This window comes from Macrotis lagotis, chromosome X (genome assembly GCF_037893015.1).
Source record: "Macrotis lagotis isolate mMagLag1 chromosome X, bilby.v1.9.chrom.fasta, whole genome shotgun sequence".
NCBI lineage: Eukaryota > Metazoa > Chordata > Mammalia > Peramelemorphia > Peramelidae > Macrotis > Macrotis lagotis.
Window position 1 is genome coordinate 135,932,875 of NC_133666.1, and position 25,650 is coordinate 135,958,524.

The following is a 25,650-nucleotide window of genomic DNA, read 5'->3' on the forward strand; positions in this document are numbered from 1 at the left end:
GCAGAATGCAAGACCCTGTGCAGTTTGTTCATGCATGGGACAATGGAATTCCCTACAGGCATCTACCTTCCCAACTCCACTTTTACATACAGTGTCTGCCAATACTTCTGTTATTTTCCCAGAAGAAGGAAAAATGCCAGGAGGTCAGATCCTAGACACAGCTGCCTATCTAATATAGATCAGCAAATCCATAAGCACATTCAATCCAAAAACTTTCAAAGTCATCATTTAGGCTTCATTTCCTCTCAAGTGGGTGCTGCAGTTGTCACCATTCCAACCCATCACTGTCAAGGATCTGAAGCATTTCCAATTACCTAAGTCATTTAAATAATTGGCCCAGAGTAAGATTGCTTAAGTGTTCCAGACCCAAAGCTCCTCTGGCTCCATACTGTCATGTCGCTGTGGGATTTTTCAGCTGACTGGACACTTATTTACTTGGCAGCTATCATGTGAGATCCCAATTCTCTCGAGAGACCTGACTAGAAATGGTTTAACCTCTAGCTCATACCCACCTCATAATTCCTGGCATTGGTTGTTGCTGCCTTCTCAAGTTCAACTCGAGCCCTTTTATGGCTCAACTCCATCTGGATCTTCTCTCTCTCTACCTGGATAAGGTGAGATTTCGAACGGATCTGCTCAGCTCTTTCCTCCAACTGTAGACATCATAGAAACACAAAATGACAGAATGTCAAAGTTGGAAAGCACCTTAGAGGCAATCTAGTTCAACCCATATGTGAAAGGGAACCTTAGTATAACAAGTTTGTCCACCTTAAAAACCCACAAGGAATAAGGAACTCATCATCACCTTGCACATCCTATTCTACTTTTGGATTGCTCTAAGTATTAGAAAGTTTATTCTATCATCATGCCTAAATTTGATTCTGAATCTTCCACTCATCACTCATGTTTCTTCCCACTGGAAGAAAGTTATTAGTGTAATCCCTGTTCAACATATATCCCTTCAGGTAGTGGAAGAGAGACTTCATCCTCCAAAGTCGTCTCTAATGCAGGCCAAAGACCTCATTTTCGTTGATCAATCCTCCTGGCCTTTCACCATCTTAGTTAGCTTCCTTAGGACACTTTCTAATATATATCATATTCTTTTTAAATTGTTAATGTTTAGAACCAAACATAATACTCCAGATGAAGTCATATAAAGTGTTCTAAAACACTTTTGATTAGAGAAATGCAAATTAAAACAAAGCTGAAATACCACCTCATACCTATCAGATTGGCCAATATGACAAAAAAGGAAAATGATAAATGATGGAAGAGCTGTGAACTGATCCAATCATTATAGAGAACAATCTGGAACTGTCCAAAAGACAAGATAACTGTGCATACTCTGTGATCCAGCAATACCACTATTAGGTCTGTATTCCAAAGAAAATATTAAAAAGTTAAGATATTTATAGTGAAGAAGCTAAGTGGTACAGTGGATAGAACACCAGCCCTGAAATGAAAAGGACCTGAGTTCAAATCCGACCTCAGATGCTTAATAATTACTTAACTGTGTCCCTGGGCAAGTCACTTAACCCCAATGCCTTTGATTTAAAAAAAAATATATATATATATAATTTAGAGTAACTCTTTTCAGGGTAGAAAAGAATTGAGGGGATGCCCATCAATTGTGGAATTGCTGAACTAGTCATGGTATATGAATGTAATGGACTACTATTGTATTGTACAATAAGAAATGATAAGCAAACTTGTTTCAGAAAACCTGGAAAGACTTGTACAAACTGATGCAAGGAGAACTGAACAGAACCATAAAAATATTGTATAAAGTAATAGCAATGTTGTGTGATGATCAATTATAAATGACAACTCTTCTCAGCAATACAATGATCCAAAACAATTATAAAAGACCCATGATGGAAGATGCTATATCCATATCCAGATAACGAACTGATGGACTCTGAATGCAGATTGTAGTATACTTCTTTCAATTACTTTATTTTTTTCATGTAACATTCCCCCCTTCGGTCTGTTTCTTCTTTCACAACTATGACTAATGTGGAAATGTTTTACACGACTGTACATATATAACCTATATCCAATTGCCTACTATCGTAGGAAGAGGGGAGAGGAAGGAGGAAGAAAATTTTGGAACTTAAATCATAAAAATCAATGCTAAAAATTGTCTCTACATATAATTGGAGGGGGCAGTTAGGTAGTTCGGTAGATAGAGCACCAGTCATGGAGTCTGGAGGGCCTAAGTTCAAATTCAACCTCAGACACTAGGATAATTACCTAGCTGTGTGACCTTGAGCAAGTCACTTAACCCCATTACCATTGGAATGTCATGCAAATTGCCATGCAAAACACCCTCCCCCCCAAAAAAGGTACATATAATTGGGGAAAATAACATACTATTAAAAAAAAATTTTTAAATTAACAAAATCAGAAGAAGTTGCAGCTAAATGAAAGGAGAGCTTTCAAGTTTCTCTTTGGAGAAATAAAGTATTCTCAGGACTATTCCTTATAATTGTTCTTTAAGTTTAAGGCAACGTGACTGACATATTTCATTTTATCCTCACAGAAAGCCAGGGAGGTAAATGCTATTATTAACCTCCATTTTTGTCCAGAGTCACACAGGTACTACATGTCCCAGGCAGGATTTGAATTTTATTCTTTCTGAACAGAAACACTTCACCAGACATATCATTTAATCCAGCCATGCTTCCAAAAGCAAAAAGACTACAACCCTGAAGATAGTAGATACCCATGGGAGGAGAAAGAGAACGACTCATTTCATTCATGTAAAAGGTTATTTTTCATCCCCTACCATTCCCCTGCTTCTCATTAAGGTTAAATCTCAACAGGTAAAGTGCTAGGGTTAAGACAACTCTGTCCTTCAATGAGAGAGGAATAAAATTCTTCAGGTAGGCAACAGATTAAGCTCCTTACTTAGTTTCAAAGGGCCTGGTTTGGAATCTTGGCACTGTCAATTACTACCTGTGTGAGCTTAGCGAGAAACTTCATCTTTCTGAATTTATTTCTTTACCTGTAAAAACTGACCTGGGTCAAATAACGTTTAAGGACATTGCCCAGCTCTAAAGATGTGAACCTATGTTATCTTTCAAAGATGACAGAGAAAAATTTCACAAAAAAAGTTTTAAAACTAGTCAAAATAATAGGTATGCTTAACCAGTAGAAAAGAAGAATTAGGGGCACAACACAAATGTTTTCATGTATTTGGAAGACTGTTGTGTGAAATTACGATTAGACCTACTCTGTTTGACCAGAGAAAAAGGACTAGGATTATGAAGGAACTCAAAATCATTTCATGTCAGATGGTGGAAGAGATTTCATGTCAGATGGTAGAAGAGACTAAAGATGGTTAGCCTGGAGAAAAGGTGGTGGGAAGGGAAAAAAAGAGACCTGCACAAAAGCTACATCAAATATTTTAAGTGCTGTCATGCAGAAGAAATATGATTTATTTTATGAAGTTTTGGAGGGTGGAACTAGGACCAAAAGGTAAGAGCTAAAGGGACGCTAAGCTTGGATATTTATGAGGAAATAATAATAATAATGACAACAAAGCATACTGACTTATAAGTCGATGACCTTGCTGTCACTAAAGGACTCAAACAGCTACTAATCAAGAAGATGAGGGGTCACTGCATAGTAGTACTAAGTACTGTGCAACCATTATCCTGGCTAAAAGGAAAGGTTCATGTTGAAAGGGGCTGAATGTTTAAGCAAAATGAGGTGAGAAAACAAAAATTCCTTAATAACAGGCTCAGGAATCTGAACTTACTCTATAGGTCAAAAAAAGTTCCTGTGACATGACATAACATTGGTGTTTTTTTTTTGCTTTGTTTTCAAACAGTCTGGAGATGATATATATATATATATAGAGAGAGAGAGAGAGAGAGAGAGAGGATAGCATGATTCACTCCATCTCTCAATTCCAGGCATGTTCTCTGGCTATCCCCCATGTCAGGAATGCTCCTATTCATCTCTACCTTCTGGCTTCCTCAAAAAGGCCTTCCCAGTACCTCTTAATGCTAGTATTTTCTCTCTGCTGGTTATTTTCTGATTATCATGTATATAACTTGTTTGTACAGTTATTTGCATTACTGTTTTCCCCATTAGATTTTGACTTCCTTGAGGCTAGAGACTCTTTTATCCTTATTTGTATTTCTGGACTTAGGCTGACACATAGGAAGTCTTAACAGTAATGCTTAAGTTTTTTGATCTATGGATAGGGGAATAGTTCATGAACAAGCAAAATAGAGAGGATCACATAAGATAAAATGATTAATTTTGATTACTTAAAGTTAAAAAGGTTTCACACTAACAAAACTAAAGTAATTAATTGGGGGAAAAAATCTTTGCAGCAAATTCCCAGAATCCCATTTTTCAGATACAGAAAGAACTAATTTCAAATTTAAAAGAAAGGAATCATTCGCCAACTGATAAATGGTCAAAGAATTCAAATAAGCGGTATTCAAGGGAAGAAATCTAAGCTATAAATGACGAAGTAACTCTGGGGTTCTAATCATATTGGCAAAGCTTAGGGAAAAAAAAGAAAATTACAAATTTTGGAGAAAGAATTAGAAATTGGGCAGCTAGGTGGCGTAGTGGATAAAGCACCAGCCTTGGAGTCAGGAGTACCTGGGTTCAAATCTGGTCTCAGACAATTAATAATTACCTAGCTGTGTGGCCTTGGGCAAGCCATTTAACCCCGTTTTCCTTGCAAAAAGAAAAAGAAAAAAGAATTAGAAATCCACCATCAGGCAGGTTGTAGAGGAAGAAGCTTGTTCAAGTACAGACTGACTTTGATGACTCAGAGGTCACCTAAAACTCAGAGATTCTGTGACATTGAAAAGATAAGCGGGATGCTGCAAGAAGCACAGCACAGATCAGGAGGACCACCCTGAAGAAAATTTGTTGCACTTCACTATCTGGAAAGTTCATCGAGTCTTCCTTGCCCAGAGCCAACCCTAATTTTGGGCAGCCCTGACTTCTGTAAGACCCTTCATTCTGCCCACTGTTTAATTTCATGGCTGAGCAAACCAATTGAGTCTACCAGTGATCTGAGAGGAGGAGCCCAGAGAGCTAATCAGAAAGGACTCTTGGCAAGGGACTATATGAAAGGGCCAGGAAAATTCAGTCACTGTTTTCTTGAAAAACTGAATATCCTGCTGTGAATTTATTGACTTTCCCTTAAGAAGTTCTAATAGAATAAATTTTGCCTTCTTGATGATTGCTTATTAGACAATTATTTAACTGTTTCTTTTTTTTAATGACTCTCTGCTGTTGTTTGAAGACTTCTGTTGACTATTTGTAATAAAAACCTCTGCCCCCCAAAAATAAGAAATCCCACATCAAATGTGGAATGGCTAAATAAATTATGATAGGTGACTATAATAAAATACAATTACAAAAAATTATGCAGGGACAAGTAGGTGGTACAGTGGATAGAGCACCGGCCCTGGAGTCAGGAGGACCTGAGTTCAAATCTGATCCCAGACACATAATAATTACTTAGCTGTTTGACCTTGGGCAAGTCATTTAACCCCACTGTCTTGCAAAAACTAAAATAGATAGATAGATAGATAGATAGATAGATAGATAGATAAGTGGATGATGCAAAGGATGACTTCAGAGAAACTTAAGATTTAATGAACTGACAGAGAGTAAATCGAGCAGAGTCAGAACCATCTATACATTAACAACAACACTGTAAAGACAAACTATTTTGAAAAACTCAGGGCAATGCAATGAGCTAGTTTGATTCCAAAGAATTGGTAATAAAGCATGTTACCTACCTCCTAACAGAGGTGATAAAAACCCAGGTGCAAATTTCTGAAGGCATTTTTTAGACAAGGCCAAAGCAAGAATTTGATTTGTTTGACTCTTCCTATCTGTTACAAGGGTTTTTTGTTTTGATTTTAATTTGTTTTTTTCTTTCCTTTTTTCTTTTTCTTTTTTTTGGTTTGTCTGAGGCTGGATTTGAACTCAGGTCCTTCTGACTCTATGGCAGGTGCTCTATCCACTGTGCCACCTAGATGCCCTTATTTTGCTTTTTCAACTGATAGAAAGGAAGGAGAGTGAGAAAACAGGTTTTGTTGATTGAAGAAAAGGAAAATTAAAAAAGCAGTGAGGACTAAAATAAAGTATTGCATTACTTCCATCCCTTCTAAACATAGCTCCCAACACTCTCCATAGTATTGCCACAGAGTTAAAACAGGGTGTCTGTAGGACTGCACAGGGTTCCTACAACTCTTTTGACTACACATACTCCAGGACACAAGTTGGCCCTGATTGGCCTTTAGTAAGGCTGACCCTGAAGCAGTATTAAATTTGTAAACTACATGGTCCCATAATTCCTACATATACTCACTTGCATGCTCTGCTGGTACTGTGCATTCAGGTTGGAACCTTCCTCCACATCTGGTTTTGAAAGAAAGTTTTCCAAAGTCCTCAGGCAAGAAAGGACAGCAGTATTTTCCTCCTCGAGGTTCTCCATGGTCACCTCCTCTCCTACAAAAAAAGAAAAAAAGAAAAAAAAGAAAAGTAAAGGATATCCTTCATAAAAAACAGATCTTTCTAGACATGGAATGAAGATGCATTACTTTTGGAGGGCTTTAAAATATTCCAGTATTCCAGTGTTCCTTACACAAACACTGAAGCATTGTTCACAGCATTCCTGTGATCTAGGCACTTTAATAGGGAGGAAACTGATCACAGAAAGAAGTCCAATAAGAAAAAGTAATGGAATGAATATCATGGTTTCAAGAATGCCTCTTGGGAGCACATCAAAGAGTGATTTAGTTTAGAGCTCAATTAAGTTACCATAATGTGATTTCATGCTTTACCACTGACACTTGATGCAAATCCCTTATTCTCTCCTTTTTTAATCACTGTTTCTCAATAGATATTAAAAGGTTAATCTGGATTAGATGAGAAACAATAAATTAAGAAATAAAATAATAATAGATAAAAATATTATTAATGAAATAAATCTCCCTTTTTACCACCTCCACCCAGTTTTGTTTTTGGAAAAATTAATGATCATATTTGAATATATTATTTCTCAGCTTCACTCTACATACACAAGATTTCAAAGTACACTACACTGGGGCAGCTAGGTGGTGTAGTGGATAAAGCACAGGCCTTGGAGTCAGGAGTACCTGGGTTCAAATCCGGTCTCAGACACTTAATAATTACCTAGCTGTGTGGCCTTGGGGCAAGCCACTTAACCCCATTTGCCTAGCAAAAACCTTAAAAAAAAAAAGTACACACACAACTCCTTTTTTCTCAGAAGTCATATCAAGTGTTTGTCTATTTATTTGGCAAGAGAATTATATTTTATCATCTAATAGATTTGTTACTTAACATTCTACAAATAAGGTTATAATCTATGGAATTATTTTGACAAAGAACTAAAGAAATGCAGTTCTGATCCTTTACTGAGGATTTGGAATACTAGGAGGCAAAAGAGGTGAGGCTACTTTTGCTAAACTTTTTCTTTTCCTTTTAAAATTTTTGTTATAAGGAAAGAACTCTTTAGTAGGGGAAGTAGCAGGGGGATTCATTCAAAATTAAATCTGAAATAAAAACAAAAAGTAGCAATTTTTAAAATCCACACATAATATTTTTAAAGAGTTTATATTCTAAAATTGCATTGCCCTTGTTTGTCATTTGTTTTTGCTTGTCAAAGACATTAAAATGCTTGCTATCAGAGGTAAATGATGGACTCTTTTAGATTAGTCACTGGGACAACCAATTTATTTTTCTCAAACTTTTGGGGAATGCAGAGGTCTCTCAAAGTCTTTTCCATCTATTTCCCATTCTGAGATATCAATACTTTAAGTAACTTAGGGAGGAACTGCCACAATTGCATGCCCCACCTTTTATTTCTAAAATCTTTCTTCCTATTTAGTTTCAATGTTGACCTTTGAGCTAACACATTTGCTAATCAAACATGCATGCATAGCTATTGTTGTTGAAATAATTAATAGCCAATGATTTGAGTTTCCCCCTTTTTCTAAAGACCTGATTTTAAAAGTTCAGTCTCTTCAAGGACAATGCTGATAATGAGATTGGATTGACTTTCTTGGTCAGATACCACCTAGATGGGTCAGCTTCTGTGTGACAAGTTCTTTGAATTGATTACCCAAAGCTGGTATTAAAGGAAAAGGCGGACTATATGATCAAAGTTCAGGACCAACCAGCCAATCAGAGTTGATTGCCACCCTCAAGAACACTCTTCTTCCAAAGAGGCATTTAAATCTTGAACTTAAAAAAAAGGTCAAGGTTTCCTACTACATCGAGATCCACATCTAGCCAAGCGACCCAGATGGTGCCAAAGGAGAAAATGAGGGTGACTTTGCATAGCACCCCTGATTTAAAATCAATTTATTTGTATGTCATGGAATCACCTCCCTGATATCACGGTCCTCATCAAAAATATGAAGACAAACAACAATAAGCCTTGAACCTGCTAGATATGATTGTCTATATTCCAAGAGAAATGGTGAAATGACATTCTTTTATTAAAATGCTGGTATTATTAATAAAATGATTAATTACCCAGAAATTATGTCTCTCATCTTTTTTAAAGGCTACATTGTTCATCTTTTATTCTCAAATAGGACCAATGACATCAAAAGGGTGATGTCTTGACCTTAACATGAATTGGATTTAAGTAAAGTCAACATCACTTCTCCCCCAGTCAAAGGAGTCCACTGACAAGACAAAAGGCAAAACAAATGGATTTGGGGGATGATTTTGACTTTTTTAAATGTTTTTTGTTTTTGTTTTTGTTTTTTTGCAAGGCAATGGGATTAAGTGGCTTGCCCAAGGCCACACAGCTAGGTAATTATTAAGTGTCTGAGGCTGGATTTGAACTCAGGTACTCCTGACTCCAGGGTCTGTGCTCTATCCACTGCACCACCTAGCCGCCCTGATTTTGACTTTTTTTAATCCAAGGTCTTTGCCAGGTCTAAGTTTATTTGAGGCAATGCCTATTCAGTGATTAAAGGGCTAGGTAAGATTCAAGATAAAAGATGATCATACCAAAAGAATAATTTTGGGAAGGGAAGACCCTCAGAGTTTCTTACCAGACCAGAAAACAATAGCTATTTCCACTCAATCTGAGCCATCAAAACTCAAAACAACAAGCAGGAGAAGCTTGGGCTAGGACCTATTATTGGCCATTCAATGAAAGCCATAGTGATTTAGGTTTAAAAGGCATAGAGGTAACTCCATTGAAACAATGAGCTTTTTTCCAGAGCTATATTTCAAGAAATAGCACTTTCTTTTCTTTTTTTCCTTCTTTTCACTTTCCTCTTCATAAGGTCTCATACCTTTACCTATGAGTGCTCAGCCCAGATAAATATAAATTTTGTCCCTGAAACCTAGCAAAATGGTTTAGGTTTCTTTCTTAAAGACTATGACTTACACTCAAATCATTTTAGCTCTCAATGACTGAACAACAACAGGTACCAGACCAAGCCTTATTTGGGCCCTGATGGGCTCAGAGTGAATGCACAAAGCAATTGTTTCTGCTTTAACAAGAAACCCTGAGGTTCTTCCCCTCCCAGACTTCTTTCTTCTCTTTGATGAGGTAAGAGACCATTCTCAGACTCATTTCTTACCTAGCCTTAATCAATGAAAGGTGTTATCTCAGTCAAACTAAGACCTGTCAAAGACCTTAACCTAAAAAAGTCAAGGTCTCCCACTGCATCAAAGGTCATTTGGAGCCATCTGGAGCCAGATGGCTCCAAAGAAAAGCAAGTCTGGTACTTTGCAAGTCCTTCCTCACTTAAATCCAACAAAGGATAAGGGCAGCTAGCTGAGCAGTAGATAGAGCACCAGAACCAGAGTCAGGGGGACCTAAATTCAAATTTGGCCTTGGACACTTAATAATTACTTAACCTTGGGCAAGTCACTTAATCCCATTGCCTCATAACAAAAAAAAAAGAACAAAGTACAAATAATAACAATCAAGAAATATTAAATGATATGAGCAAGATGAAGAATTAATTATTCCAGTATTTTTGAAAAAAAAGATAAAATCAAATAGGAATTCTTTTTTAAATCTAGTCCCCAAAGCCCAAGATTTCTTACAGAATATAAGTGACCAAAAAATTATATTCCTTTGGACAGAGTACCCCATATATAAGGATATACTCCCTACTACCAAAAAGGGACTGATCTGCACTGAGAAATTTTAAAATAGACTCCTACATTAGTAGTCACTAGATATCTATTAAAATATAGTCAATTTGCCCAAAGGGCAACAAAAATGTGCATACCCTTTGATCCAGTACTACTGGGTCTATACCCTGAAGAGATGATGAAAAAGGGTAAAAACATCACTTGTACAAAAATATTGATAGCAGCCCTGTTGAGGTGGCAAAGAATTGGAAATCCAGTAAATGTCCTTCAATTGGGGAAATGGCTTAGCAAACTGTGGAATATGTATGTCATGGAACACTATTGTTCTATTAGAAACCAGAAGGGAGGGGAATTCAGGGAAGCTTGGAGGGATTTGCATGAACTGATGCTGAGCAAGATGAGCAGAACCAGAAAAACACTGTATACTGTAACAGCAATATGGGGGTGATGATCAACCTTGATGGACTCACTCATTCCATCAGTGCAACAATCAGGAACAATTTTGGGCTGTCTTTAATGGAGAATACTACCTGAATCCAGAGAAAGAACTGTGGAGTTTGAACAAAGACGAAGGACTATTACCTTTAATTTAGAAAACAAAATTGATATCTTATTGTCTGATCTTGCTCTTATACTTTATGTTTCTTCCTTAAGGATATGATTTCTCTCTCATCACATTCAACTGAGATCAATGTATACCACGGAAACAATGTAAAGACTAACAGAATGACTTCTGTGGGGGGTAGGGGGATGGAAGCAAGAATGGGGGAAAATTGTAAAACTCAAAATAAGTAAAATCTTAAAAAATAAAAAAAAGTAAATAAAAATTGCCTAGCTGTGTGACTTTGGGCAGATCACTTAACCCCACTGCCTTAAATAAAATAAATTAAATTTAAATAAGATGAAGCTTAATAAAAAAACGAATTAATCTATATTCCATTGTAAGGGACAACAAATAATATATATATATATATATATATATATATATATATCCACCTAGATAGAATTATATAATGAATAAATATAAAATATAAAATAATAAATATAAAATAATACAAATAATTACAAAATAGTTCAATATAAGTTTGTATTTAGGGACGGAGGACACAAACTATTGTGAGGACCAGAAAGGTTCTATACAAAAGAAGTTGCTTGAGCTATCTTGAAGGAAAGGGGGGAAAGCTAGTACAAGAGCAGAGATGAGATTCTGCACTGGGTCAGAAGAGAGATACTGCCAATTTGGCAGTATCATAGAATGAAGGAGGGGAAGCAATCATATATAATGAGTCGAGAAAAATAAGTGGGAGCCAAGTTGTGAAAGGTTTTAAAGCTAAATAGAGAAATTTATATTTTTTCCTTAGAGGCTTTCTAGGGAGTTAATTTGACAGGAGAATGACTGTGAAATTTATGCCTAAGGAAAACTGACAAAGCAAAGCAAACTCTTAGGAGGCAGTTGCAATAATCTAGGTGAGAGTGGATGAGACCATGGCCTAAGGCATTAACTCTGTGAATAAAGAGAAGAGTGTGCTGTAGAAGTAGAAACTGCAAGATTTTGCAAACTGGATGGATATGTAGGGATTAAGGATGACTGTGAGGTTCCAAATTTGAAAAACTAGAACAGTGATGCTTTGATAGAAATAAGGAAGCTACATTCAGGAGGGAAGGAAAGAGAACAAGTTTTGGTTGATATGTCAGAAAGTTCAAGAACATCCAATTAAAATGTCCTAAGGGTACTTAAAACATATAGTCCTGAAGTTTATATAGAGTTGACAAATCTCATTGGTCTCTTTTGCTTTTTAATCACAAACCATGTTTTTCACTGTCCTCCCTGATACTGAAGTATGTTGATTTACTTTGCAGTCTTGACTAGTTCTCTATAAAACTTCTCTACCTCTTCTTTCTCTAAAACAGAGGGTGTTACTTCAATCTATCCTCCACTCAGCTTTAAACTGATTTTTCTCTTGTACAATTCCGTTATCACTCCCCTACACTAAAAATCCAGTGACTTTTTAATTACCTTCAGAAATAAATATAAGCTATTGGCATTTAAAACTCTTTGTAACTGGCCCCAAACTGGTTTTTTAGGGTTTTTTTGCAAGGCAAATTGGTTTAAATGGCTTTCCCAAGGCCACACAGCTAGGCAATTATTAAGTGTCTAATGCCAAATTTGAACTCAGGTACTCCTGACTCCAGGTCTGGTGCTCTCTCCACTGCACCCCTAGCCACCCCCCAAACTGCTTTTTACTGGACATTACTCTCATCTACAGATATTGGGCAGCATAGTAGCACTTTGAATACATGTTGGTCCTGGAATTTGGAAGACTCACCTCTGAGTTCAAATCTGGTCTCAAACATTTACTACCTATATGACCCTGGGTAAGATGATGGGTATGGTGATAGGGTCAAGCAGGATCTGAGAGTGAAATTTGAATTCAGATTCAGACTCCCAATGGTGTTTCCTCCTCTGTAAAATAAGGCTGCCTGGAGGGATTTGAATGAACTGATGCTGAGTGAGATGAGCAGAACCAGAAAAACACTGTGCACCCTAACAGCAACATGGGAATGATGTTCAACCTGGATGGACTTGCTCATTCCATCAGTGCAACAATCAGGAACAATTTGGGGCTGTCTGCAATGGAGAATACCATCTGTATCCAGAGAAAGAACTGTGGAGTTTGAACAAAGTTCAAGGACTATTCCCTTTAATTTAGAAAAAAAGGGATCTTGTCGGATCTTGTTATCTCTTATACTTTGTTTCTTCCTTAAGGATATGATTTCTCTCTCATCACATTCAATTTGGAGCAATATACAACATGGAAACAATGTAAAGACTGACATTGTTTTCTGTGGCAGAGTAAGATTGGAGGAAAAATTGTAAAACTCAAAATAAATAAAATCTTTAATAAAAAAAAAAGAAAGAAACTGACCAAAAAGGAGGGGATCTTAGGGGAGATGGTAACCCAGGACATAATTAGATCAGCAGTTCTTAAACTGAGGTATATATAAATTTGGATTAGGGTTTTTTTAATATTTTAAGAATCATTACCAATATAAATGGCTTCCTTTGTGTCCTACTTTTAGTGTAATCAAATTACTTATGTATTTAAAAGTTCATCTGACTGCTAAAAGAGTCCTGACAACGGAAAACAGGTTAAGAATTTTCATTTTAAATGTTATGGAGATTTTCTAAGATCCAAATAGTGACATATTAAAGAAGGTTGAAATGTAAGATCAGTGGCCCAATGAAATTAGTTGACAACTGCTAATTTCTTTAAGCAGGTAAAGGCTGAGGTGTCAGTAGAAGGAAAGGGGAAAAAAAATGTCTGAGCAAGATGGGGGGAGAATACTTGGCTGGAAGAGTAAAGGCCTTCAAAATCTTTACAATTGAGAGGTTTAACAAGTTATGTAAAAAGCATTTAAGTAACAAGCCGTCAGCTGGAGTGACTCTTTTGCTAAATTATAACCATTGTGTAAGGCAAGTGTTATCCCCCCACTTTACTGATGTGGAAGCTGAACCTAAAGGGCATCGGGTGGGTTTCTGGGTCTTCACCACCTCTGGAGAGTCTGGGACAAGGCTCAAACCCTGGCCCCGGCAGCCGCAAGGACGAAGCTCCAGCACAGGCTGCGGCATGGCTGCCCGCTGAGCTCTGCACCCTGGGTCGGGGCTGAGCCCCGGCCAGCCTCCGCACGGCGGGCCCGGCCGGACGCGGAGAAGCAGGATCGGGGCCGGTTCCCGGGCTAAGGGGACTCCGGAGTCCCGGTCCGGGAGTGGGAGCCTCGGGGCCAGGACGGAGACCCCGCCCGCGCCGCGGGGCTCGGGGTCCCAAGGGGCCGGGAGGACCGAGCCTCTGCGCGGCTCAAGGACCCCCGGAGCAAGCCCGGGGGCCGGGAGGAGGGAGACCCTTGGGCGGGCGTGGGGGCCAGGAGGGCCCGGGCTGGGGGAGGCAGGAGGGAGCGCGGGGAGCCCACCGGGCCGGGAAGGCGCAGCGGGGTCGGCACCGCCCGCTCCACGTCCCGGCTGGCGAGGCCGGCGCTACGACGGAGGATGCCCCACAACCGCCCGCCCGCCCGCCCGCGGGGCCGTGCCCGGCGCTCACCCGCACCGCCGGAGCCCACCGCCGCCAGCCGCCGCGGCGCCGCTCGGATCTCCCTCCTCCGCGCCCGAGCCCGCCTATCGCGAGAGCCGCCTGGCCGGGAGGGAGCCGCGTGCCAATGACGGCCCTTTCCCCGCAGCGCCCGCCTCCGGACGGCGTCTCCCGGGCGACAAACTTCTGCGCAGGCGGGCCCGTGATTCGCTAGGCCTGGGACACGCCCCCCGGCGTGGCGGGAAACTCGAATCGCGTCCGTACTGGCTGAGGATGCAGGTCCCCGAATCTTGGCGCCAAGTGCCGGGGCATGGGATTCAGTGGCTTCTGACGCGGGCTCGGCGCAGTCCGGCCTGCCTTGCGCAGACAGCCACAGAAATCCCAAGGCTTTGTGTTACTGGCAAGTTTACACTCAAATTGGCATCAGGCTGTGTTTTGAGGGATTGTTTTTTTTAGCCTGTCTCCCAAGGCTTACCTAGCTTTCAGAAACATTTATTGACTTCAAAGGTGTAGAACACAGCAAATTTGTCATAGGTAACAAAAAGGTGTAGAAAAGGCTCATAAGCCAAAGAGTGCTAGACATTCTTCTGAACACTGGGGATGCAAAGCAAGGTAAAAGAAAAGAAAATAGGGGCGGCTAGGTGGCACAAGTGGATAAAGCACCGGCCCTGGAGTCAGGGTACCTGAGTTCAAATCTGGCCTTAGATGCTTAATAATTACCTAGCTGTGTGGCCTTGGGCAAGCCGCTTAACCCCATTTGCCTTGCAAAAAACTATAAAAAAAAAACGTAAAAAAAAAGATCTGGTCAAGTTTGGAAATGTGGGAGGCAGAACCAAGATGGTGGCAGGAGAACAGTCTTTCTTAGGAGTTCTCTCCAAAATATTTCAAAAAACCTTAAAAATATTTTATTATATTTATTTTTATTTTTGTACAAATTATGTTTTTATACATTACTGAAATATTCTTGTTTAAGAGTAAACATAATACTCCCTCCCCAAAAAAATAAAGACCCTCATGAACAATAAACTAAAGAGAAAAATAAAATAATAATAATAATAATAAATGTGCTTCAGTATGAGTTCCAACACCACCAGCTGTCTCATCCCTTTCCTCCCATATTTCTTTCTAATAAGTCCATCACAAAAATTACTTCCTTATTTTTCTACCATTGCCATTCTCCCTCCACTCATACTTCCTCACTACCATATACTATATTTTCTCTCTCCTTTCGCTCTGTCCCTATTCTTTTTTCCTGTCCTTCACTTTCTTTTTTTTAACATTTTAACATTTTATTTGTTTTCCAATTATATACAATAGTAATATGTACCCATCATTTTTTGCAAGGCTCTGAATTCTACAATTTTTCCCCCTCCTCCCTTCCCCCCCCCACAGAAGGTTGTCTGACAGTCTCTACAGGATATCCATGCCATACATGGATGTAAATTGAATGTTATAGCAGTAAATATAAGAGTAAACATAACCCCACCACCACCAAAATGAGAAACCTCAAAAATAAATGTGTGTTGCAAATGTGTGTTCCAGAAGTGTATTGCATCTAAGTGCCCTCTCCCGGGATCTTCCAGCTCTTCTATTGCCTATTGTTTCCTTCCCTCCCCCCATTCCCCCTCATCCCTTTCCTCCCATATTTCTTTTTTTTTTTTTAGATTTTGCAAGGCAATGGGGTTAAGTGGCTTGCCCAAGGGCACACAGCTAGGTAATTATTAAGTGTCTAAGGTAAGATTTGAACCCAGGTACTCTATCCAATTCCCCACCTAGCCGCCCCTTTCCTCCCATATTTCCCCACGGCAAGTCAAATTCCCTCACCCTGTTAAGTGCATATGTCATTTCCTCCCTGAGACATTTCTGATGAGAATGAATGCTCACTTATTCCCCCTTGCCTTCCCCACCTCCACTCCATTGAAAAAGCTTTTTCTTGACTCTTATGTGAAATCTTTCAGCTTCTTCCTCTTCTTCATCTCCTTTTCCTACATCCCAATATTTCCCCCATCGCTCACTGACTCCATCCCTTTACCACACCATTCCATTATATTCCACTCCTTCCTACTTCCTGTCTATATATGCTCCTTCTAACAGCTCTTATAAATGAGAAAGTGTGGCAGAGCCAAGATGGCGACAAGAGAGGAACTCTCCTAGGCGCTCTCTCATAAAAAACTATAAGCTAAGGACTCTAACTAAATTTTCGAGAGACAGAACCCACAGAGGGATCAAATGAGGCAGTTCTCCTACTCAAGGTAACCTGGAAAAGAGCAGAAAGGCTCTGCTCCCCCCGGGGTCAGAGGGGTGGCCCACCAGAGGGAAAGAATTTCAGCCTCCCAGAGGCAGCCCCAGGGTGCTGGGAGCCCTGCTCACAACAGTGGGAGAGTTTCCTCAGCTGCACTCCTGGGAGCATCAGGCACAAATTGGGGGAACAGCATGGGGACCTCTGCCAGAGCGAGCACCTGAAGCCCAGCCCTCAGGGCACACAGGAGCAGCCTGGCCACTGCATTCCAGATCCAGAAAACAGAAGCAGGCAGAACAAGTAAGCAGGAGCCCCCAAGGCATGAGACCATTGAACTGAGGGAGGGGAGTGAAGAGAGAGAAACTGCTGAGCTCTGTCCTCTATACCTGAAGAGGACTCTGGGGTTCTGACCACATTCAGATCCTGATTGCAGTCTAGCCCCCCCCAATAGAACAGCAGGGTCCCCCCATATGGTCATTCACAGACCAGGAGGGAGGACAGAGCCTCATACACACTGAGATCCTTGTACGAGTGTCCCCAAAGCTCAGAAAGTACCCCCAAAACAGGCTAAGGCTGGGAAAATAAGGAAGCAGAAAAACAAGAGGAACACCATTGAGAAATATTTTGCATATGAGCCCAAGAAGGATCAAAACACTCAGTCTGAAGAAGAGGAAGCACAAGCTCCTGCATCTAAAGACTCCAAGAAAAACAGAAATTGAGCTCAGGCTATGACAGAACTCAAAGAACACTTTGAAAATCAAATGAGGGAATTAGAAGAAAAACTGGGAAAAGAAAGGAGAGAGATGCAGGAAAAACATGAAAATGAAGTCAGCAGCCTAGTCAAGGAAATCCAAAAAAAAATGCTGAAGAAAATAGCATGCTAAAAAGCAGCTTAGGTCAAATGGATAAAACAGTTCAAAAAGTTATGGAGGAGAAGAATGCTTTAAAAAGCAGAATTGGCCAGATGGAAAAAGAGATAAGAAAACTCTCTGAGGAAAACAAATCCTTCAGACAAAGACTAGAACTCAGGGAGGATGATGAATTTACGAGAAATCAGGAATCAATACTTCGAAACCAAAAAAAATGAAAAATTAGAAAAAAAATGTGAAACAACTCATTGAAAAAACAACTGATATGGAAAACAGATTTAGGAAAGATGATTTAAAATTTATTGGAATACCTGAAAGTCATGATCAGGAAAAGAGCCTTGACATTATTTTCAAAGAATTACTACAGGAAAATTGCCCTGATGCTAGAAGCAGAGGGCAAAATAGAAATGGAGAGAATCCACAAATCCCCCTGGGAAAGAGATCCCAAAAAAACAACCCCTAGGAATATTATAGCCAAGTTTCAGAACTCCCAAGTCAAAGAGAAAATATTACAAGCAGCCAGAAGGACACAGTTCAAATATGGTGGAGCTGCAGTCAGGATCACCCAGGACTTAGCAGCAACTACATTGGAAGCTTGTACGGCTTAGAATATAATATACCAGAAGGAAAAAGAGCTTGGAATGCAACCGACAATCAACTACCCAACAAGGCTGAATGTCCTCTTCCAGGGAAAAAGATGGACTTTCAATGAACCAGGGGAATTTCAAATATTCCTGTTGGAATGGCCAGAGCTGAACAGAAGGTTTGATCTTCAGATAGAGGACTCAGGTGAAACATAGAGAGTGGAGGGAAAGGGGAAAATATGAGGGACTTCATGATGATGAACTGCATATAGTCCTGCATAGAAAAATGACACTCATAATACTCATATGAACCTTCTCAGTTAACAGAGCAGGTAGAAGGAGCTTTTATATTTGAAGCACCGGAGAAAGCTGAATTTGAAGATAAAATATGGTGTAAAAATGGAGTCAATAGAAAAAAGTGAAATATAATGGAAGAAAGAAAAAGGAGAGGGGGAATAGGCCAAGATATTTCATATAATAAGATTTTTCTTTATTACAATGAGCTATTGCAAAGATATGGAAGTGGGGAAGGCAAGGGGGAATGAGGGAATCTTCGCTCTCATCAGAGGTGGCTAGGAGAGGAAACAGCATATATACTCAATGGGATATAGGCATCTGGAGTAAGAAGAAAAGGTGGGGCAGGGGGAAGGGGGGGATGTGAGTGATGGAGGAGAGGATGGACCATGGGGGGAGAGTGGTCAGATATAACACATTTTCTTTTTCACTTCTTGCAAGGGGCAGGGATTGGATGGCCTGTCTGGGACCATAGTGCCAGATGGATGCTGGGCCTAAGGGGTGGTATGGGGGCTCAGAGCTTCTTGGCCCCAGAGCCAGGGATCTGTCTGCTGCACCACTCAGCTACCCTACAGCAGAGTCAGAGTAAAAGGAGAGAGAAAATATAGTACATGGTAGTGGAGAAATATGAAAGGAGGGAGTTGCGATCAGCAATGGCAAAGATGGAAAAATATGGAAGTAACTTTTGTGATGGACTTATCATAAAGAATGTGACCCACCCGCAAAAGAGTTGTTGGTGTTGGAACAAAGACTGACACACATTTTTCATTATTATTATTATTATTATTATTATTAATATTTTGGGAGTGGTGCAGAGCAAATGGGGCTGGGTGGCCTGCCTGGGGCTGCATAGCAAGGTGATCCTTGGATGTCTGAGGCCAGATTTGGACCCGGGTTCTCCTGCATCAAGGGCCAATGTTCTGTCCGCCACCCAGCCACCCCTACTATTATTACTATTTTATTATATTTTGGGTCTTTTTTTTTCTTTTTTCTGGTTTTTGAAGGGCAGTGGGGTTGGGGTGGCTTGCTTGTCACACGACTGGGTAATTGTTGGGTGTACGGGGCCTGATATGGGCTCAGGTGCTCCTGGCTCCAGGGCTGGTGTTCCATCCATTGTGCCACCTGGCCATACCTACAATTATTACTATTATTTTTTTCTTTTTAATTTCAATTTTTTTCTCTCCCCTTTACTTTATCACTCAAGTGAGCCTATATTGTGGGGGGATATTTAGTTCACTCTTAAACAAGAATCTTTTATTAAAGTATAAAAAAAACATTATTTGTACAAAATGAGAATTAATAAATATTAAATATAAAAAAACAACAACAAAAATGAGAAAATTCATATGAGTTATAACTATCTTCTTCCCGTGCAGGAATGCAAAGAATTCAACATCATCATGTTCCTCATATTTAGTCCCTCTCTTCCACACCCTCTGTGGTTCACCAGAATCCTGCACTTGGAAATCAAACTTTTTGTTCAACTCTGGTCGTCTTGATAGGAAAGTTTTGAAAGTCCTCTGTTTCATTGAAAGTCCATCCTTTCCCCTGAAAGAGGATGTTTAGTTTTGTTGGGTAGTTGATTCTTGGTTGTAAATCAAGATCTTTTGCCTTCCGGAATATCATATTCCATTCTCTACAAGCCCTTAATGTATATGCTGCCAGGTTCTGTTTAACCCTGACTCTGGAGCTTAGGTAGTTTTCTGGCAGCTTTTAGAATTTTCTCTTTGATTTGGGAGTTTGGGAATTTGGCTATAATATTGCTAGAAGTTTTTCTTTTGGGATCCCTTTCAGGTGGTGACAGTGAATTGTCTTGATTTCTATTTTACCCTCAGCTTCTAGGACCCCAGGGCAATTTTGCTGTATTATTTCTTGAAAAATGAAGTCTAGGCTTTTCTCCTTGTGGCTCTCAGATAGCCCAATAATTTTAAATTTTTTCTTCTGAATCTGTTTTCAAGGTCAGTTGTTTTTCCAATGAGATATTTCACATTTTCTTCTAATTTTTGGCTTTTTGTGGAATTTTATTTCTTCCTGATTTCTTTCAGTCATCAGCTTCCTTCAGTTCCAACTTGCATTTGAAGGAATTATTTTCCTCATCCTCATTTCCTTATCTCCTTTTCCAGCTGGCCAATTCTCCTTTTTAAGGCATTCTTCTCCTCATTTGCCTTTTGTTTTGCTTTTTCCATTAGACCTAAACTAGTTTTTAGCATATTACTTTCTTTGAATCCAGGTCCCTTATATAACTTTCACCAGGCTTTTGATTTGGTTTTCATGATTTTTCTGCATTGCTCTCATTTCTACTCCCAATTTTTCCTCCATCTCCCTTAATTGCTTCCCTCTTTTTATTTTAGGGGTTTTTTTTGCAAGGCAAATGGGGTTAAGTGGCTTGCCCAAGGCCACACAGCTAGGTAATTATTAAGTGTCTGAGACTGGATTTGAACCCAGGTACTCCTGACTCCAGGACCTGTGCTTTATCCACTGCACCACCTAGCTGCCCCCCTTAATTGCTTCTCAAAGTCTTTTTTGAGCTCATCCATAGTCTGAGCCTATTTTCTATTTCTCTTGGAGGTTTTAGATACAGAAGCTTCAATTTTGTCATCATCTGAGTATGTGTTTTGATCTTCCATGGGACTAAAGTAATTCTCTATGGTTAGAGCCTTCTTTTTCTGTTGTTTACTTGTTTCCTCAGCCCAAGACTAATTTACAGCACTTCCAAAACTTTGGGCTTGTTTTTTGTGGGGGGGACACCCCACTGGGACCTTTATTCCTCCAAGGTCTTATGCTATTTAACCTTTGATATATAGATGACCATAGCACTGCCCTCTGCCCTGGGGCTATAAGGAGGGATCCAGCTATCTTAGTATGGAAGGCCAAACTGCAAAATGTGAGTGTAGGCAAACAGCAGAGTCCTACCCCAGGGAGAGCAGAGAAATCTCTGCAGACTTCCCTTACCATTTCTGGGGGGTGTAGGATGCTTTCTCCCAATTCTCGGTACAGATTCTGTGGCTGTGCTTCTCATTCCACACTCACTGCCCATTCAAGCTGTTGCTGGTGATTTCTGGGCTGTGCTGGGCCGGACTGGGCTGGGCTGCACCACCACTTTTTTCCCAACTCCCGGTCCTGGTGAAATACACCTTTCCCGCAGAACTTCCAAGTTATCTTGGACTGGGAAAATGTATCACTCAGTCTTTCTGTGGGTTCTGCCCTGCTAAATTTTGGCTAGAGCCATCCTTTGCTTTTTGGGGGTTTGGGGGGGTCGGGGTTCTCAGGAGATGCTGCCTTCACTCCACCATCTTGGCTCCGCCCCTCTGGCCCTATTCTTAAATGTGCTATAGGGTAGCAGACTGATCACTGGCCCTGGGACCAAGAGGCCCCAAAACCACATACCATTCCTAAGGCCCAGCAACCACCTGGCCCTGTGGTCCCAGACAGGCCACCCAATCCCAGCCCCTGGCAAGTATTAAAAAAGAAAATGTGTTATATCTGACCACAGTCTCCCGCCATGGTCCACCCTCTCCTCCATCACTCACATCCCCCCCTTCCCCCTGTCCCCCTACTTCTTACTCTAGATGTCTATACCCCATTGACTATATATGCTGTTTCCTCCCCAAGCCACCTCTGATGAGAGGGAAGATTCCTTCATTTCCCCCTCACATTCCACCCTTCCATATCATTGCAATAGCTCAATGTAATAAAAAAAATCTTATTATATGAAATGCCTTAGCATATTCCATCTCTCCTTTCTGTTACTCCCATTACATTTCCCTTTTAGACACTGACTTCATTTTTACACTATATTATATTATATCTTCAAATTCAGCTCTCTCCTGTGCTTCATCTAGTAAAACTCCTTCTACCTGATCTATTAAATGAGAAGTTTCATATGAGTATTATCAGAATCATTTTCCTATGTAAGAATATAAGCAGCTCATCATCATTAAGTCCCCCATATTTTACCCTTCCCCTCCACTCTCTATGCTTCACCTGAGTCCTGTATCTGAAGATCAAACCTTCTGTACAGCTCTGGCCATTCCAACAGGAACATTTGAAATTCCCCTGGTTCATTGAAAGTCCATCTTTTTTCCCTGGAAGAGAACATTCAGTTTGGCTGGGTAGTTGATTCTCAGGTTGCATTCTAAGCTCTTTTGCCTTCCAGAATATTATATTCCAAGTCATATGAGCCCTTAATGTAGTGGCTGCTAAGTCCTGTGTGATCCTGACTGCAGCTCCACAATATATGAATTGTGTCCTTCTGGCTATCTATAATATTTTCTCTTTGACTTGGGAGTTCTGGAACTTGGCTATAATATTCCTGGGGGTTGTTTTTTTTTTGGGGGGGGGGGGAATCTTTCCCGGGAAGATAGGTGGATTCTCTCAATTTCTATTTTGCCCTCTACTTCTAGGATATCTGGGTAATTTTCCTGTAGGAATTCTTTAAAAATGAGGTCAATTTTGCTAAGACCTTGAGTTCGGGAGGGGCTGGTTCACAGGGGCTTGGGATCACTAGAGGCTTTACTCACTGAGTGCAATTTCTCTGGGTGGCCAGTAGGAGGGGCTGGGTGCTTTCTCTGGGGTGTCGGTGTCCTTGATGAGGCCTTGTCCCTTAGCTTGAAGGAAAGGGTTGGAGCTATTAAATCCCTTTGCCTTCTATCAATGGTAGGCTTTACCCTGGGGTGAGGTCATTCCTTTCCCTATTGTCAACTGGGCTGGTTCTTCTGCTCACACACCTGTACCTGAGGCAAAAGTACTCTGCTATTTTTTGTTGCAGGAAGAGGCCTCAGCAGCAATGGAGGAGTGCACTCAGAGTTCCTCAGACCAGAGGAGCCCAGGGATGGTGTCCTCAGTTCTCCAGCACCAGAACTCTCCCCCAGCCCTGTTGGCAAGCTCCAGAGGGTTAGCGCGCCTCTGCTCCCTAGTTGAGTTAGAAAAAATTGTAAATAAATTCATATGGAGAAATAAAAAGTCAAGAATTTCCAGGACTTTATTGGAAAACAGTGCAAAAGAAAAAGAAGGGGGCTTAGCCCTACCTGATCTAAAATTATTTTATAAAGCATCAGTCATCAAAACTGTTTGGTATTAGCTAAGAAATAGAGTGGTGGACAAGTGGAATAGACTAGGTGCAAAAGCAGGAGACAATTATAGTAATCTGCTGTTTGATAAACCCAAAGAGTCCAGCCATTGGGATAAAAACTCCCTCTTTGATAAAAACTGCTGGGAAAATTGGAAGTTAGTATGGAAGAAACTCAGATTAGACCAACACCTCACACCCTTTACCAAGATAAGATCCAAATGGTTACAATACTATAAGCAAATTAGAGGATCAAGGACTAGTTGTCCACTAGCAGTGGACAGAGCACCAGCCCTGGAGCCAGGAGCACCCAAGCCCATATCCGGCCCCGTATACCCAACAATCACCCAGCTGTGTGACATGCAAGCCACCCCAACCCCACTGCCCTGCAAAAACCATAAAAACAAAAAAAAGAACTAAAATAACATAAAATAGTAATGATAGTAGGGGTGGCTGGGTGGCAGACAGAGCATTGGCCCTTGAATCAGGAGCACCCGGGTCCGAATCCAGCCTCAGACACTCAATGATCACCCTGCTATGCAGCCCCAGGCAGGTACCCAGCCCCATCTGCCCTGCACCCCCCCCAAATAATAATAATAAAAAATCTGCTTCAGTCTGTGTTCCAACCCCACCAACTCTATTGGGGGTGGATCACATTCTTTATGATAAGTCCCTCACAAAAGTTACTTCCCTATTTTTCTACCATTGCCATTGCTGATCACAACTCCCTCCTTTTGTATTTCTCCACTACCATATACTATATTTTCTCTCTCCTTTCACTGACTCTGTTGTAGGGTAGCTAGGTGGCACAGCAGACAGATCCCTGGCCCTGGGGCCTAGAGGCCCCGAGGCCCCATACCACCCCTTAGGCCCAGCATCTACCTGGTCCTATGGTTCCGGACAGGCCATCCAATCCCAGCCCCTTGCAAGAAGTAAAAAAGAAAATGGGTTATATCTGACCACTCTCCCCTCATGGTACATACTCTCCTCCTTCATTCATATCCCCCCCCTTCCCCCTGCCCCCCCTCCTTCTTACTCCAGATGTCTATACCCCATTGAGTATGCTGTTTCCTCTCCTAGCCACCTCTGATGAGAGGGAAGATTCCCTCATTTCCCCTTGCCTCCCCCCTTCCATATCATTGCAATAGCTCATTGTAATAAAGAAAAATCTTATTATATGAAATATCTTGGCCTATTCCCCCTCTCCTTTTTCTTTCTCCCATTACATTTCACTTTTTTCTATTGATTCCATTTTTACACCATATTTTATCTTCAAATTCAGCTTTCTCCTGTGCTTCATCTATAAAAGCTCCTTCTACCTGCTCTGTTAATTGAGAAGGTTCATATGAGTATTATCGGTGTTATTTTTCTATACAGAACTATATGCAGTTCATCATCATTAAGTCCCTCATATTTTCCCCTTCTCCAATCTCTATGCTTCACCTAAGTCCTGTATTTGAAGATCAAACCTTCTGTTCAGCTCTGGCCATTCCAACAGGAACATTTGAAATTCCCCTGGTTCATTGAAAGTCCATCTTTTTCCCTGGAAGAGGATATTCAGTTTTGCTGAGTAGTTTATTCTTGGGTTGCATTCTAAGCTCTTTTGCCTTCTGGTATATTATATTCCAAGCCCTACGAGCTTCTAGGTTTCCAGTGTAGTAGCTGCTAAGTCCTGTGAGATCCTGATTACAGCTCGGCAGTATTTGAATTGTGTCCTTCTGGCTGCTTCTAATATTTTCTCTTTGACTTGGGAGTTCTGAAACTTGGCTATAATATTCCTGGGGTTGTTTTTTGGGGATCTCTTTCTCGGGGGGATCTGTGGATTCTCTCCATTTCTATTTTGTGCTCTGCTTGGATATCAGGGAAATTTTCCTGTAGTAATTCTTTGAAAATGATGTCAAGGCTCTTTTCCTGATCATGACTTTCAGGTATTCCAATAATTTTTAAATTATCTTTCCTAATTCTATTTTCCATATCAGTTGTTTTTTCAGTGAGATGTTTCACATTTTCTTTTAAATTTTCATTCTTTTGGTTTTGGGTTTTAGGGGTTTTTTTTGTTTTTGTTTTTGCAAGGCAAAGGGGGTTAAGTGACTTGCCCAAGGCCACACAACTAGGTAATTATTAAGTGTCTGAGACCTTATTTGAACCCAGGTACTCCTGACTCCAGGGCCGGTGCTTTATCCACTATGCCACATAGCTGCCCCATCCACTATGCCACCTAGCCGCCCCCATTCTTTTGTTTTTGAAGTATTGTGTCTTGACTTCCCATAAAGTCAATAACTTTCTTTAGCTCCATTCTTAAATCTGAAGGATGTGTTTTCCTCAGAGAGCTTTCTTATCTCATTTTCCTTCTGGCCATTTCTGCTTTTTAAAG

At 40.5% G+C, this 25,650-nt stretch overlaps 1 protein-coding gene across 1 annotated transcript in view; it reads right to left on the reverse strand.

Annotated features, from left to right (window-relative positions):
* The window catches only part of MAD1L1 (mitotic arrest deficient 1 like 1), an 894,370-nt gene extending 880,082 nt beyond the window's left edge, over positions 1–14,288 (reverse strand). The window contains exons 1-3 of the mRNA XM_074208800.1: positions 14,235–14,288; positions 6,356–6,495; positions 513–653 (exon numbers count right to left, since the gene is read on the reverse strand). Of these exons, the coding sequence (XP_074064901.1) occupies positions 513–653; positions 6,356–6,481 (267 nt within the window). The 5' untranslated portion in view covers positions 6,482–6,495; positions 14,235–14,288. The remainder of the gene's footprint in view (positions 1–512; positions 654–6,355; positions 6,496–14,234) is intronic.
* Between the last annotated feature and the right edge of the window lie 11,362 nt (positions 14,289–25,650).